Source organism: Vanessa atalanta, chromosome 10 (assembly GCF_905147765.1).
Source record: "Vanessa atalanta chromosome 10, ilVanAtal1.2, whole genome shotgun sequence".
Classification (NCBI taxonomy): domain Eukaryota; kingdom Metazoa; phylum Arthropoda; class Insecta; order Lepidoptera; family Nymphalidae; genus Vanessa; species Vanessa atalanta.
In genome coordinates, this window is record NC_061880.1 from 3,543 (window position 1) to 18,850 (window position 15,308).

Here is a 15,308-nt window from a genome sequence, read left to right on the forward strand (position 1 = left end):
CTATATTGAATAAAGGAATTTGAGTTTGAGTTTGAGTTTGAGTTTGAGTTTATTTTATATATTATTTTAGTTTTAACATACAGCATAGATTTTTTTTTAAATATATATTTTTTGGTTATAATATGGATTATATAATATATCATATAGAAAGTTACATATTGTTCGATAAAAAAAATGTTATTACTTTATATAATAAGGTATAGACAAAAAAAAAAAAAAAACTTAAAATATAGACCAGTTTATGCAAAGCAACACTTAATTTATAGTTTTGAAAATAATAGAAAAGTAAGATTTTATTCGGAATTATCAAAAGATTTTTTCTTACGTCCTGGCTTTGTTTAAGCGAACTGTAATTATAACCGATTTAGTATTTACGACCTTTTGCTTTTGCCTACTGTCTTTCATTTGCCATCAACATGGCCTACGCTGATTGAACATCACTTTCTTGTTAATAGAGTAAGATAAGATGTTATTTTTTATTACATTTTGTTATTTTTTTTTAAAAAAAATTCAATGCTAAGAAATATATTTCAAGGTCAAAGTCGTTTTAGATATAAGATAAAGTAAGAGTTTCTTTGAAAGATATATAAAATTTTATTTATTCAAAACCTTAGTATTATACAATACTTCATATGTCTTGAAAATGCCACTTCATTATTGAAACATACAATGTTTCTTTTTATTAATGATGGAATAAAAATCTATTTATATAAATAAAATTGTGAGTGTGTTTCTATGACTTATCACTGAAAATAACTACCCCTTTATAAATTAGTGAGGCTGTTTGCGACGATACAAATCAAAACTTACGATCTAATTTTTATTTAAGCCTAAAAATGTTTGTATCTAAAAATTTTTATATGTACCTTTACTTGCAATTTATATAAAATTTATTAAAAAAAAAAATTACGTAAAAATAATAAAATATATCGTTCCTTAGCATTCTTTACCCATTCAATCAATAATTTTCTCCTCACTAGTGTAACTAAAATGTTATGTCAATTCAAGGTCAAAGTTGTTTATTTATCTTTTCTAAAAGAAAGAAGCACTTTGTGCCACACGCGATCGAAGGCCTTCGCTATGTCCGAGCTGGCTGCTAATGAGTAAGGTTAAGGTTAAGTCTTTTCGTGAATGTAATTGTATTAATTTAGCAATGAAATACTAATCAATATCTCATAAAAAAAACAATAAAATTACATTGGTATCAATCTCTTTTAAGGCTACCTTTTAATAATATAAAACCTGAAGCCAAGAAAAGATGCCCATATTTTTATTAGTTTTAGCAAATCGTTTTTAAGCAAGGTACGCTTAAAGACAGTGGCATAGGTACGTCATTATTCAGTGCGCATAGTACACGACATGCAGCCATATAATTCAAAATACAAAATTCAAAATTCAATTCTACAAAAGAGAAATCTCCAATAAAAACGTTATTAAATTGTTAATCTGATTATCGAACGGTTCGTTTTATTCATTTCACCAGCTCTAAACATCCCACATTGTTAAACGTAAATCGCTGAAGCTGTGAAACATTTAAAATCAAACGCACTCCTCAAGTGAAGTCATCGGTAGCCATAATATTTATAGATCCTGCTCAGACGTAAGTTATTATACGTGTACAGAAATCAGTATTTATTATGCTGAGAGTCGAAGTGTGTTATTCTGACCCAACTAATAAGTATCATTAAATAACTAAGTTTAACTCAACTTTAAAATTCAGACGTTCAACTTTATAAAAATCCGGCGCGCGCTAGTATGTTATGTATGTTTTCTCATCGTTATCGTGATCGAATTCTTTAGCTTCAAACTAGTTATACGGAAAATTCAGTCAATAAGCCTCTTTCGAATCTAACGCTTGTCAGACTTTTATTCGCTAAGAATCATTTCATAACTATCGTAGATTAAAATATTTACTTATTGTTTTGGAATTAATGTAGTTTACATAATTAGCCTGTCTTGTTGGTCGGGAAACTTGAGATTGGCCACCGACTACAATTATTCTGTACTGCTCCGTACAGTTGTCAAGCGAAAATAAAGTAACAATTTACCGTAAATTTACCGAATAGCCCATTTGTTTATTTGTGTTTTTAAAATAACACCACGGTTATTTTTTCATAATAGTCCTACATGCGTAGGTGAGTATTAAAGACGCTTTGACCGCGCCCGCTGCCGGTGACCATGACGCGACCTGCTTCCAGAATAGCTCTCGTCGCGCGGGCTGCGGGGGCGGGCGGCGGCTCGTGTCGCCAGTCGCCACTCGCCAGAGATGCGCTTAAATTTAAGTTCGATATTTCGATTCATATTTAATGTCTCTTACTAAGTATGTTTCTTACAAATTTTTTAGAGGAATCATTAGAATAACCCGATACAGCTCGCGTTCATATTGGCAACATCAGAGTCAGATCAAATGTTGCTAATCATAAATTCTACAAGTACACTTTAATTCCTTTTTTTGTTTCTTTTATCGATATAATAATCAATTCTAATTAACGAAACACTAACTTTTAAATCTCTAACCGAGACAATCCCCGGCGACCGCGTGCGCTTGACGCGCGACGTACTCGTTAGTCTGGCCCTGCGCCGTGCGCCGTGCATCGTGCGCCGTCATGTGTTCGAGCGACCACAACGTTTGCGTAGTGTTGTTATTGTTATTTTTGCGGACTTACGATGCGCAGACACTTCAAATAGGCAAGAAAGCTTTAAATTTAATTCCCAAAAACTTGCTCAATCATCTGCATCAATAAAAGTATAAAACTATTAAATATCATATCGTTTATTTTAACGAGGTTATTTTAAACATGTATTGTCCATCGCTTATGTCATGTTTAGAAAATTTTTATTTTTACATAATGGTCGTGGTCAGGTGTGGTGGAAGCTCGACCGGAAATCGCAGTGAAGCTGGTAGCGGCGGTCAACGCTGTGCTGCGTGATCACGATGGAACGCTGTTGGAGGTACCTGCACCCGTGGAGCCGCAGGAGCCTCTCGCTGAGCCCGGACAAATATGTTTACAAGTAAGAGAACTGCTCTCAAAACGTTGACCTAAAGTTCACAATTTAAAAACAAAGCTAAACAAAGCTAATTAATACCATTTGGCATGAGTCGTTGTTATTATATGTAGTCAGTAAACAGAAAGAGTTGACCCGTAGGCCGGTCAAGGCGCAACCGCTGTCGTCGGTGGCAGCGCAGGCGCAGACGCGGCGGCGCGCGCCGGTCTGGCTCTGCTCCTCGCCGAACCAGCGCCCGAGAACCGACACTTATCGTCTGCACTCGAACTATATCCGCACTTAGATGTTCTCGCTCGGGTAATATTAAGTTAATATTGTTTTTATTTATCGAATACAAGAAAATGCCTAAATAGAACTGAGGAAATTGTCCAGTTCCATCACACGAGATAACAATATGGAAAGACACGAGTGAGTCTGCTCCGAGATGTGATTAATAAATATTTTCTTTTAACACACGTGGTGTTGGGATAGCTAGGCGTGTGCGGCTCTATGCGAGGCCAAGGACTGGCAAAACGCCGTGGTGCTGCACGAGGGGAGTGCGCGCGTGGCACCGCGCCTGGCGCCCGACATCGACGCGCTGGCGCTGCGAGCGCGGCAGTTGCCGCCGCCGCATGATGACAATGCGCTCAGGTTACGCGATCCGTTTTTATTTTGTTTTGTTATGGAAACAAACAGTACAGAGCGGCACATTTAAACAAAATTCAAAAACCAAACATTGAACAATACAGTTTAAAAAAGTAGACAATACATAATAATGCGAGTAAATGATAAAAGAAGTGGCAATTAAAAATCTAAATAAAAAATTAACAAAATGAGTGACATTTCAAAGTCAAAGTCAAAGTCAAAAATCTTTATTCAATATAGAAGTGTTTGCACTTGCTTATTGATTGTCAAAAATCTACCACCGGTTCGGAATTTAGCACCTCGGACCTGAGAAGAACCGGCGAAAGAAACTCAGCGGGATATATTTTTTTTCATTTTTTTTAACCATTTTCCATGTAGGTACAATGATAAGTATATATTAGTTGTTTAAAACAGCCTGGAGGCGATCATTTCATTCCCAAGGTGTGCAGTCAACTAAAAAGTCATTAGTGTTGTAATATCCTTTAGCACACAAACGCTCTTTAACGACTCTTTTGAATTTTATAATTGAATAATTTTGAACGTTTTCTGGGATCCTGTTGTAAAAACGTATACATTGCCCCAAAAAAGAGTTACTAACCCTGTGTAATCGGGTACTTGGAGTAACAAGTTTATTCTTGTTCCTAGTGTTAATAGAATGTACGTCACAATTTCTGGGAAAATCATTTATGTTTTTGCGTACATACATAACATTATCAAAAACAAATTGAGAAGCGACAGTCATTATTTTAATTTCTTTAAATTTACCTCTTAACGAATCTTTTGGGACCAGGTTATAAATTGCACGAATAGCCCTCTTCTGCAGTACAAAAATAGTATTAATGTCAGCTGCATTACGAGTAGGATGCCATACGACATTATACTATGGAAATAACTGAAGTACACAAGGCGTGCCGTATCCACATCAGTCAAAAGTCTAATTTTTTTTACCGCATAGGCTGCAGAGCTAAGTCTATTCGCCAATTTATTTATATGGGGGCCCCATTGGAGCTTAGAGTCTATTGTCATACCAAGGAACTCTGTTGATTCTAAAACATCTAATGCTTCCCCGTTTAAACGTACACTCGTTTTGACACATCTTACATTGGGAGTAGTGAATTTAATACATTTAGTCTTTTTACTATTTAACATTAAATTATTAACACTAAACCAATTTACTATTTCAGAGAGAGTATTGTTCACATCGTCATATATTGAAAGACGTCTTTTTATTTTAAAAATTAAAGAAGTATCATCAGCAAACAATACTATCTCGAGTTTATCACCTAGGAGATGTGGCAGGTCATTTATATAAACAAGGAAGAGAAATAGTCCAAGAATTGATCCTTGAGGGACCCCCACAGTAACTGGAGACCCGGGAGATCTCTTTCCATTTACATCAACCCTCTGAATGCGATTGCTCAGATACGAAATCAGAAGACTGAGTGCAGTGTCCCTAATTCCATAATGACGTAGCTTCCTGACCAAAGTTTCGTGTTGCACACAATCAAAGGCCTTAGATAAATCACAAAATATCCCTAAGGCATCCTGTGACTCCTCCCAGGCCCTGTAAATATTTTTAACGAGCTCAACACCAGCGTCAGTTGTCGAGCGACCCCTTGTAAATCCAAATTGTTTCTTGTGTAGCAACTTGTTATTGTTAAAATGTACTAGCATTTGATTTAGTAACAACTTTTCAAAGATCTTGCTAAGAGTTGGTAGTACAGAGATGGGCCTATAGTTGTTGGGGTCTGATGTACTACCTGATTTAAATATTGGTAATACTCTACTATGTTTCATGAGGTCAGGAAACACGCCACTAAGGACACATTTATTAAATATAGTGACAAGGTAGGGTGCGATTACATCAATTATTGAATTGACTACCTTGACAGAGATCCCCCACAGATCGGCCGTTTTCTTAATATCTAGTGATCTGAAGGAACTTATTACATCACTTACACTTACTGTATTAAATTTAAAGCTAATATTACATTCTTCCACATGGTTTTTTAATAATGATTCAGCAACGGTAGGAGAGGAATTTAATGAGTTAGTTGTCGAAAATGGAATGTCAGCAAAAAAATTTTCAAAAACAGTTGCAACATCCCGATCTGAGGAAAATAAATTGTTGTCAATAGATAAGCTAAAGTCGGAGATGTTATTTTTGACTCTTCCAGTTTCACAATTAATAATTTTCCATGTCATTTTAATTTTATCAGGTGCCTCAATAATTTTTTTTTTATATGCAATGATTTAGCTGTATGACATACACGTTTGAATAGTTTAGAGTAGGCACTAACATAACTGATAAATGAAAAAGACCGGTTGTATGATCTTTCACTATAAAGTTCATACAACCTCTGCCTACTCTTGTGAATTCCGACAGTCGCCCAATCATTAAATTTAAGAAAATTCCTAGAATAGACTGTCTTGGAAGTAAATATGGCATTAAATTCTGTTTTAATTAATTTAAAAAAATTGTTATAAAGCTCATTAGAATTATCATTTAATTGTAAATATGAGAGCTTTGCCATGATATTACTTCTGAACTTCTCAATTCGATACAAATTGATTGGAACAAATGTCTGTTTTAAATCCTTAGCATTGTTATTTATTTGCGAATTAAATGAAGCCAACTGTCCACAATGATCAGAACTTAACATATTTATAATACATTTATGATTAGGTACACAGTTGGTAAATATGTTGTCAATACATGTTCCAGTGGATTCAGTGATTCTAGTTGGCTCTAAGAATAAGTTAATGAGGTTATATGAATATAATAATGATCTGAATCTAATACTTGTGCTACAGTTTTCTAATAAATTTATGTTAAAGTCACCACAAATAAAAATATATTTACTTGATCCAGATAATTTCAATAATGCACTTTCCAATATTTTCTCAAATGCTTCATATAACCCGCTAGGAGGTCTGTATACGCATACAACAATGACATGCTCAAGCTCTGCACAGGCTATTTCAATAGTCTGCTCAATAGAAAGGCTCACAACATCCTTACGTTCTTTAAATTTTAGATTTTTGTTAATAAGTATTAATGAGCCACCACGTATAGCTTTTTTTCTATTGAACATACTAGCCATCTGGTGACCACTAAAGTTAAACATAAACTGATAATTTACAAGCCAATGTTCTGTTATACATAAAATATCAATGGCATTACTGTTTATGAATAACTCAATTTCTAAATCTTTTCCTGTCATTCCTTGAATGTTTTGGTGCACCAGGTTTACAAGTTTACTATTATTATTGTTTTGATTATTTCTAATTTTAAGATTTAGGAATTTATCCAAGGTTAAATTACTATTAGGTAAATTAATATTAGTATTAATAATACTTGAGCCAGAGACTATCTCTTTTGTCTTAAAATTCAATTTAAATTACTTTTATCAGTGTTAATATAAATTAAATTGTTATTTTTATTATGCATATGATCCTTGGTAACATTAGGCATAAAATAATTATTGATATTGTAAGCTATTAGGTTACCAATTTGTCTTCTCGATTTTATTGGTAGGTACATAGTACCCTCTGTCAACTTAAATCTATATATGAATTTATTAATGTCAAATAACATAAAATCATTGCTACAATGTCGGGTCAAATTGTATAAAGATACATTTAAGTCATAAATATGTAAATTCTGTGCATCTGTCAAGGTATGTGAATATGGAAATGTACTAATTATAAATTTGCATTTCTTTTGATTTTGAATTTCACATAATAATTTTATATCCTTAATTAGATTATTTTTGTTCAGAGACAAGCTGTCTCCATGCATTAATACAACTATATTATTGGAATCCAGATGCATAGAACTTATCTTATTTATTTGGTACTGATAGGTTGCCCCGGGTGAGCATGTATTGACTACATTTTTTATCTCATTTTTTAGTATTGAGCCAAAGCCCTGACCTAACTTGTCAGATACTACTATAACATTTTTAACATTTTTATTTATATTTATTTCTAACCCCAGTTTATTGTGGTTGTGGAACCCTGGTGAACATTGACTCAACTTGAGAGGTTGGGACACTGTGTTAATATTAGTGTTAGCAGAGGCCAACTCATCTTCTTGAGTATGCAAACAGTTACACATGGATTCCTTTGATAACGATTCAAATTTTTCCAAGTTAGAGGTGCATAGCTCAAGAAGATTGTTGGCTGCATGTATATGTTCCTCTATCTGTTTTTGAGCCAAGTCATATTTTTTATTCACAAATTCTAAAGATCTCTGGAGGCTAGAAATTTCTAGTTGCAGATGTTCAATGTTATTGTCATATATCAATTTATTATTTTGCAACTTATTATTACATGATTTTACTTTATTAATTAAATGTGACCGGTCTTTTCTCATTTTGTATACATATTGATATTTATAAGTATTACTAATTATTTTTTTTTGTTTTTTTAATGAATTTATTTAATTTTATGTATTTTTTTATCTTTTTATGTGAATTCATATAGGTATGATTAGCTTCAGACTCCTGCAAGGTGGTATTGGAGTCAGAGGCATGTGTAACTAACTCATGATACAACCTTTCAGTCGCATCACATTTCTGGATTGTTTTAATTTGTTCTAGTTCTATTTCTAATTTTCGGGCATTAGTAAGACTTACTTCCAGTTCTGAAATGCGACTCAAAGCTCTTTCATGTTCATTGCTACACTCTTTAAATGAGGTCACAATCTCAAGAAGATTGTCCCGCTGGCTAACAACATCTAAACAATGTTCATTCAACTTAGCTAGCTCACTTTTGAGTTCAGTGTTTTTTTTCACAATTTTTTTAATCTCTTCTTCACTGTCCTCACGCTCTTGAAGAAGTTGTCTGTTTAACTCTTTGGAGGATTGTAATTCCTTAAGGGTCAATTGGAATTTGACTTCCATTTCTTTTATTGATGTTTTCCGGGTCATAATAGTATACTCCATTATGTTTAACTGTAAATTATTCAAATATGTATTTAGATAATTAAAAAGATAATATAATATTATTATTTGAATATATGATTACTTTAAAATTATATGATATAATAAAAAGTAATTAATTATATATTATCAGTTAAGGTAATAAGGCAATTAATTTGGACAAAGTAAGGGAATTTTATGTGATCTTTTATATTATTTTATATCAGTTACTAAATGTATACAATGTGAGTCACATATAATGTTTTTAATTATTTCTTATTTTCTTTTAATAAATATGTATGTATTAAATTATTTGCTTATTTGCTTGTCAACTGATTCAAACAATATTATAGGCTTAGTGTATACTGAACACAAGGATTACAGCTTACAAAATAAGCTGAATCCTATGCACAGCACAGATATTGTGAAGAACTATCTGAGGACTATGTTAAAATCTTCAACTTTGCTCCCAGCTAATTGTCGAGCAAAGTGAGACAGTAATCACGCCAAAGGGGAAGACAGATGTTGTCCACAACATGTAAGCCTTGCTCGAATCAGGTTTATAACGTATAAAAATGACTATATAAAACTTTAAAACAAAATACTCCCCGGGTTTACGTATAAAATTTCAAGTCAAGCGGCCGTTAGAGTATGACAGTCGACTCGATTCTTCTTTTGTTTAGATATAGTGGCGTAGCTGCGTTACAAACACTATGGACACTATTTTTAAGAATTGTAATCCAGAATTTCTACACCAATTATTATTAAAACACTTAAAACTAAATAATTTAAAAAATTTAAAATAAATTCAAATTTGACATGTCACCCAGAGCAGCATTAAACTGCAATATTCGATAAATTACATTTACGTTCACGTTGGTTCATTTATGGTAGATACAGCGTTGGATCAAACAGTAAAACTTTCGTCGACAACGCAACAATAACGATGTAACTGTAATTTACAGAAACCTGCTCCTGGTTCTCAAGAAGTTGGGCGCCATAAACTTCATAGTGTGGTGTGACGCGGAGTGCAGCGTGCGCGTGTTGGACGCGGCGCAGCGCGTGGGGCTGCTCGCCGACCGGCACTCCTACGTGCTGACCGCACTCGACCTGCACACGCTGCCGCTCGCAGACTACAGCTATGGGGGCGCGAATATTACTGGTCCTCTATTGGGAAATACCCACGGATGTAGTCCTATATCGATATGTTTCAATCAATATATCTACATCTGTGCTGGTGCTTACAGGTTTGCGTATCTTTAACGCGGAATCCAGTAAAGTGTCGAAAGCGATGGGTGCCTGGCGGGAGGAGTACGTTAAACAACTCGGCGAAACCGGCAACGAAGAAGAAATCGCCAATGTATTTATTATTTAATAAGTAGCCTATTTTCTTCTTTATATTTAACTTTAACTTTCGCTATAATTTTTATATCGTACCCATATTAACTATAATGATAAATATCTCTCGCAGATCGCGGACAACCCTCCGACAGCAGTCCTCCTGACGTACGATGCGGCTACAATCGTAGCGAAGGCGATGAAATACCTCGACCTACCGACGGACGAACCCGGCTCCTGCGAACACGGAGCGGCCTCCTTTCACGCCGACACACTTCTAAATTATTTGCGTTCGGTAAGGAGCCGCCGAGGTCGCACATTCGTATCTATCGATCAGCTCGTAACTCTCAGAAACGTTAAACGACGAGGACGACTCGTCACGGATTAATCGAAGCAAGTTACTTTATGTAGGAAAAGTGGGAAGGTGTGAGCGGGCCGCTGGTGTGGGAGGCGGGTGGTGAGAGGCACGAGGTGCTGCTGCAGGTGACGGAGCTGGAGCGTGGTGGGAGGCTGGCACCCGTGGCTTCGTGGGCGCCGCACACCGGCCTGGCTTGGCTCCCGCGAGCGCTCACGCCGTCACCACCCGGTGGCCTCATGACCAACCGCACCTTCGCCATACTCATTGCCATGGTGAGTCAGCTATTCAATAAATAAGGTCGTTACTTGAAATGATATCTAGAAGTTATCCTTTCTATTATAATTTCGTAATTTCAGAATAAGCCCTACATAATGAAGAAACAATCTTCAGATCGTCTCTTTGGTAACGATCGATACGAAGGTATGATGAATAGCAATATTTTCACAAGATGATAAATATGAAATACTCTTTCCTGTATACCGCACACACCGGCTGCACAGGTTTCTGCATTGAACTCATCGACCGGCTGTCGAAGCTGCTGCACTTCAACTATACGTTCGTGGAGCAGATGGACGGCGCGTACGGCGTTCGCAACAAGACCACGAATCAATGGAACGGCATGATGCGGCGTCTCATGGATGATCCCGTACTATGTTTTTGTATTTAGTACCTTGCAGCAAACATATACTATAAGAAATACATGCAGTACTGTAGGCATTTACAAAATTACTCAAATGTTTATAAGAAGTAAATGTTTGGTTTGATGACCTCTAAGCTAAGGAGTTCTGTGTCATAACCAAGCATCCTGATTAAAAAATAAAATTATAATAAAGCTCTAACGATTCGAACAGTCGAACGATTTCGGGACATTACGAAAGCCGAGATGGCCCAAAAATGACATTACGAGGATCTGAACCGAAGATTGCAGGTTTAAGCCCAAACCAGCGTCGCTGAATTTTCTTTTATTTTCAATTCATGTCGTACTTGGCAGTGAAGGAAAACATCGTGTAACCTGCACATATTTAAATTGAAGATTACTTTAAAAATGAATATAGTGTACTTTTCATGGAGCTTATAAACACAGCGTAAGTTATTATAATTTAAAAGCGAAAATCAAAGATATATTATTATAAAAAGGTCAACAATTTATGTGAATGTGAGATCAGCCTCAGTAACCAATAATCAGTCTTGCCATAATAACATTCCTCAAGCAATGTCGTACAAAACAGGATATACAGTTCGCGGTGACGGATCTGACCATAACGGCGGAGCGCGAAGAGGCGGTGGACTTCACCACGCCCTTTATGAACCTCGGGATCAGTATCCTGTTCCGAAAGCCGCAGCAGCCGGAGCCCGCGTTGCTAGCCTTTCTCTTGCCTTTCTCTAACGGGGTATCTTTGAATATTATATTATAAACTCTGTATAAATTATTATACTTCACTGAACCATAATAAATTCGAACAACATGCAAAATGAATAATATTAACAAGCCGAATCAATATACGATTATAAGCGTACCTCATACTTACATTGATTTATAGTTTTATTTATAATGTTCACATTGAAAAGCGGTGTACAAATGATAACCTTAAATTTAAACACTAATTATAGGTATGGTTGTGTCTGGGGTTAGCGTACTTGGGCACGTCACTAGTGCTGTACGTGGTGGGGCGACTATGCCCCGACGAGTGGCAAAACCCCTACCCGTGCGTGGAGGAACCGCCGGCTCTCGAGAACCAGTTCACGCTCGCAAATGCACTCTGGTTCAATCTCGGCGCCGTGCTGCAACAGGGCTCGGAAATAGCGCCAGTGTTAGTTTCGAATTTAATATCAATTAAAAGCTTTATCAAAAAGCGTGCGAAATCTAAATCAAATATTTTCGCCACTATTTTTTATTATTTGATTATTTACGTTTGCAATTAATGTTATTCAGCGCGTACGGTACACGTGCGGTGGCCAGTTGCTGGTGGATATTCGCACTCGTGATCACCAGCTCTTACACGGCCAACCTAGCCACGCTGCTGGCGACCAAGTCATCTACGGAGCTCATCAAAAACGTGCGCGATCTCGCCGAAAACGATCAGGGCATCACATACGGGGCTAAGGCCGGCGGGTCGACTTATACGTTTTTCGAGGTTTTTTATCATGATTGCATGGTGTGCCTTCGTACACAGTGAACCATAAACGGTAAAACTATTAAATTCGTATAAATGAACTCGGTCATTGTTTCAGCTTTCCGAAAACGAGCTCTACCAAAAAATGTTCCAGAAAATGAAAGAACAGGAAATGCCTAAGAGTAACGAGGCCGGCATTCAGAAGTAATATTTGTTTAATTAATAACGTTTTCGTTTAGCATTTTGTTCATAAATTTGTTAATAATTCGCTTTTTCATATTTTCAGAGTCATGACCGACAAATATGCATTTTTCGCCGAGTCTACCACAATTGAGTATACAGTGGAGCGCAACTGTGAAGTTACTAGCGTAAGTCATACTGTGTCTGCGCCGAATCTAATTGCTAAGAATGATATGCACATTCATTATAAATAATCCTGTCACAATGTCTAGGTGGGGGATCTTCTAGACAGTAAAGGTTACGGAATTGCAATGAAAAAGAGTGAGTACTATTTGATGATCTATTGCCCCACAAATTAATAACCTAACTAATGGTTAGGTACAAATAAAATATTTCGTTACAACTAGCACTCTACCTCAATGCTGCCATTGTTATTAGCTGAGCACCCATCCATTCATCAATCACACGAATATTACATTATAGACTCAGAATACCGTCAGTCTCTGAACTTGGCGCTGCTGAACCTGCAAGAAGCGGGCGTACTGCGCGAGATGAAGTATCGCTGGTGGAAGGAGATGCACGGCGGCGGCGCCTGCCAGGTACCAACTATTAAATTTAATTTAAATTTTAACACTATTAAATTTTAACACAACGTTTTAAATAGGCAGCAAAAATGATTGGGCATCAAATATCTGTTTTCCAAATAATATATCTTTTGTAAACTCATATTCGTACTGTCTGTGTACGGGACGGGTCGAGCAGCAGCATAACATATGTAATACTATTATAAATTATTAAAATTATAAACTGTGTACTGCACACAGTACATTAGTTTAGTTTGTAGTTCAGTTTTTATGAATTATTTCACGATAAGCTTTAATGGTATCTTAACGGAGCTGGTTTTTCACGCAGCCGTCAAATGATTACGAAAGCGAGGAACTGTCCCTGGACAACTTCATGGGACTATTCCTCGTGCTGGTGGTGGGTTGCGCCCTAGGCGTGGTGGTGTCCTGCTGCGACCTCGCGTGCACCGCGTGGCGGCACCCGCGCGACCCCGAGCGCTCGTTCCTCGGCAGCTTCTGGTCCGAGCTTCGCTTCGTGTTCCGCTTCGAGCAGTCGGTGAAGCCCGTGCGCGGCCCGCTCAGCCCCGCGGCCAGCTCGCACGCCTCGCCCTCGGCCTCCACGCCGTCGGCGCGCTCCGGCCGCTCGGACGGGGAGGCGGAGGGCGCGGAGGGCGCGGAGGGCGCGGAGGGCGCGGAGGGCGAGGCGGGCCCGCGGCGGCCGCGCACGGCGTCGCTGCGCTCGGGCCGCGCCAGCGCGCGCCGCTCGTCCATGCACGCGGCCAGCCTGCGCCTCGCCCGGCACGCCACCTCGCCGACGCCGCGCTGACGTGCTCCTCGGTGCCGTTCCTTCGGTGCCGACACTTCTTCGACATTCTGGAAATTGTGGCACTTTTATCGCATGGAACTTTTGTATGGCCATGATGAGGCCAAGCTTGTTACTTTGCAAATTTCGTATCTGCTTTTCGGTTTAGGAATATTGCTGTATAAAGATTGATCTTATTTTTATTGTGAAAGACTATAAGAAATCTCCAATCGACGAGGAAAAGGATACATCTGACCAAAACGTGAGAATAAAAACGATTCGCGATTCAGGCGATTCAGTATTACAATGAGGCTCAGCGGTGAAGAAATTAGTTTGTTAATTACCGTATTCAATAAATGTTATTGCTGTATTAAGAGTGTCAATGTTATTTTATTTACTTTCATGTACTTTATTTTAGAATAATAATAATAAAATAAATCAATTGACCATGTTACCACAATAACGTCGTAAGTATATTAACCATCGTATAAATCAATGTTATTAACTTAATTTATTTTAATAGTTCACTAATGCTACAATTTCTATGTTGATGTTAATTTTATCTAATGTTAAAATTATATGTTCGTTCAGAGTTTGTGTGTGTGTGTAACGTAATAATATATATAAAATATACTATAAACTAATTGTAAAAAATACAGTTGTTTTCCTAATAGGTAATATTTCGGATATAAAGAGCTGAGGCAAGATGGCCCAGTGGTTAGAACGCGTGCATCTTAACCGATGATTTCGGGTTCAATCCCAGGCAGGCACCACTGAATTTTCATGAGCTTAATTTGTGTTTATAATTCATCTCGTACTCGGCGGTGAAGGAAAACATCGTGAGGAACCTGCATGTGTCTAATTTAAAAGCAACCCGTGTCGTGCGACAGAGAAAGTTTCTTCTCTTCTTGGAGGCAAATACCTACATTTCCTTATTTAAATATTTTTTCGGGCGATAAGGTTTTCACCTCTTAAACCTTTACGGAATGAGACAATATAATCTCATCAGATAAATTCAGTTGATGTAGGTTTATACTAATAAAAAGGAATTCTTAGTAATTCAATCCGGTTTAATTAATTTTAAGGCATTTTGTAGATATCTTTTTTGTATATATAATGAACGAGATCCAAAACGAGCGAAGACGGAGAGCAAGACCAGTGGCTGGTATTAACACTGTTACCTTGCAAACTCCGTTGGCTGGTGGCGGAGTACCAATGTCTATCAGCGAAGGTGATCAGTTGCCACCTGATAAGACTTTAGTCTTCTGCCTTCTTAAAATTAAATGTAAAAGTGAATATCATTAACTATGGATTAATAAATAATAATCATTAACACATGTATTGTAAATCGTTTTTTTTTTTAGTTGTTTACGTTTTCGAAGTAAAGTAGTCCCAATC

At 37.0% G+C, this 15,308-nt stretch overlaps 1 protein-coding gene across 1 annotated transcript; it reads left to right on the forward strand.

Moving 5' to 3' along the window:
- Window positions 1–1,740: 1,740 nt before the first annotated feature.
- LOC125066910 (glutamate receptor ionotropic, kainate 2-like) lies at window positions 1,741–14,289 on the forward strand. The gene is made up of 19 exons (XM_047675231.1): window positions 1,741–2,688; window positions 2,864–3,012; window positions 3,148–3,303; window positions 3,482–3,636; window positions 9,521–9,717; window positions 9,803–9,915; window positions 10,027–10,188; window positions 10,305–10,523; window positions 10,608–10,671; window positions 10,752–10,897; window positions 11,481–11,642; window positions 11,863–12,062; window positions 12,185–12,386; window positions 12,484–12,569; window positions 12,652–12,733; window positions 12,818–12,866; window positions 13,029–13,144; window positions 13,458–13,977; window positions 14,025–14,289. Exons 1-18 carry the CDS (start codon window positions 2,607–2,609, stop codon window positions 13,932–13,934), a joined length of 2,817 nt encoding a protein of 938 aa, XP_047531187.1. The 5' UTR covers window positions 1,741–2,606; the 3' UTR covers window positions 13,935–13,977; window positions 14,025–14,289.
- Window positions 14,290–15,308: the final 1,019 nt, after the last annotated feature.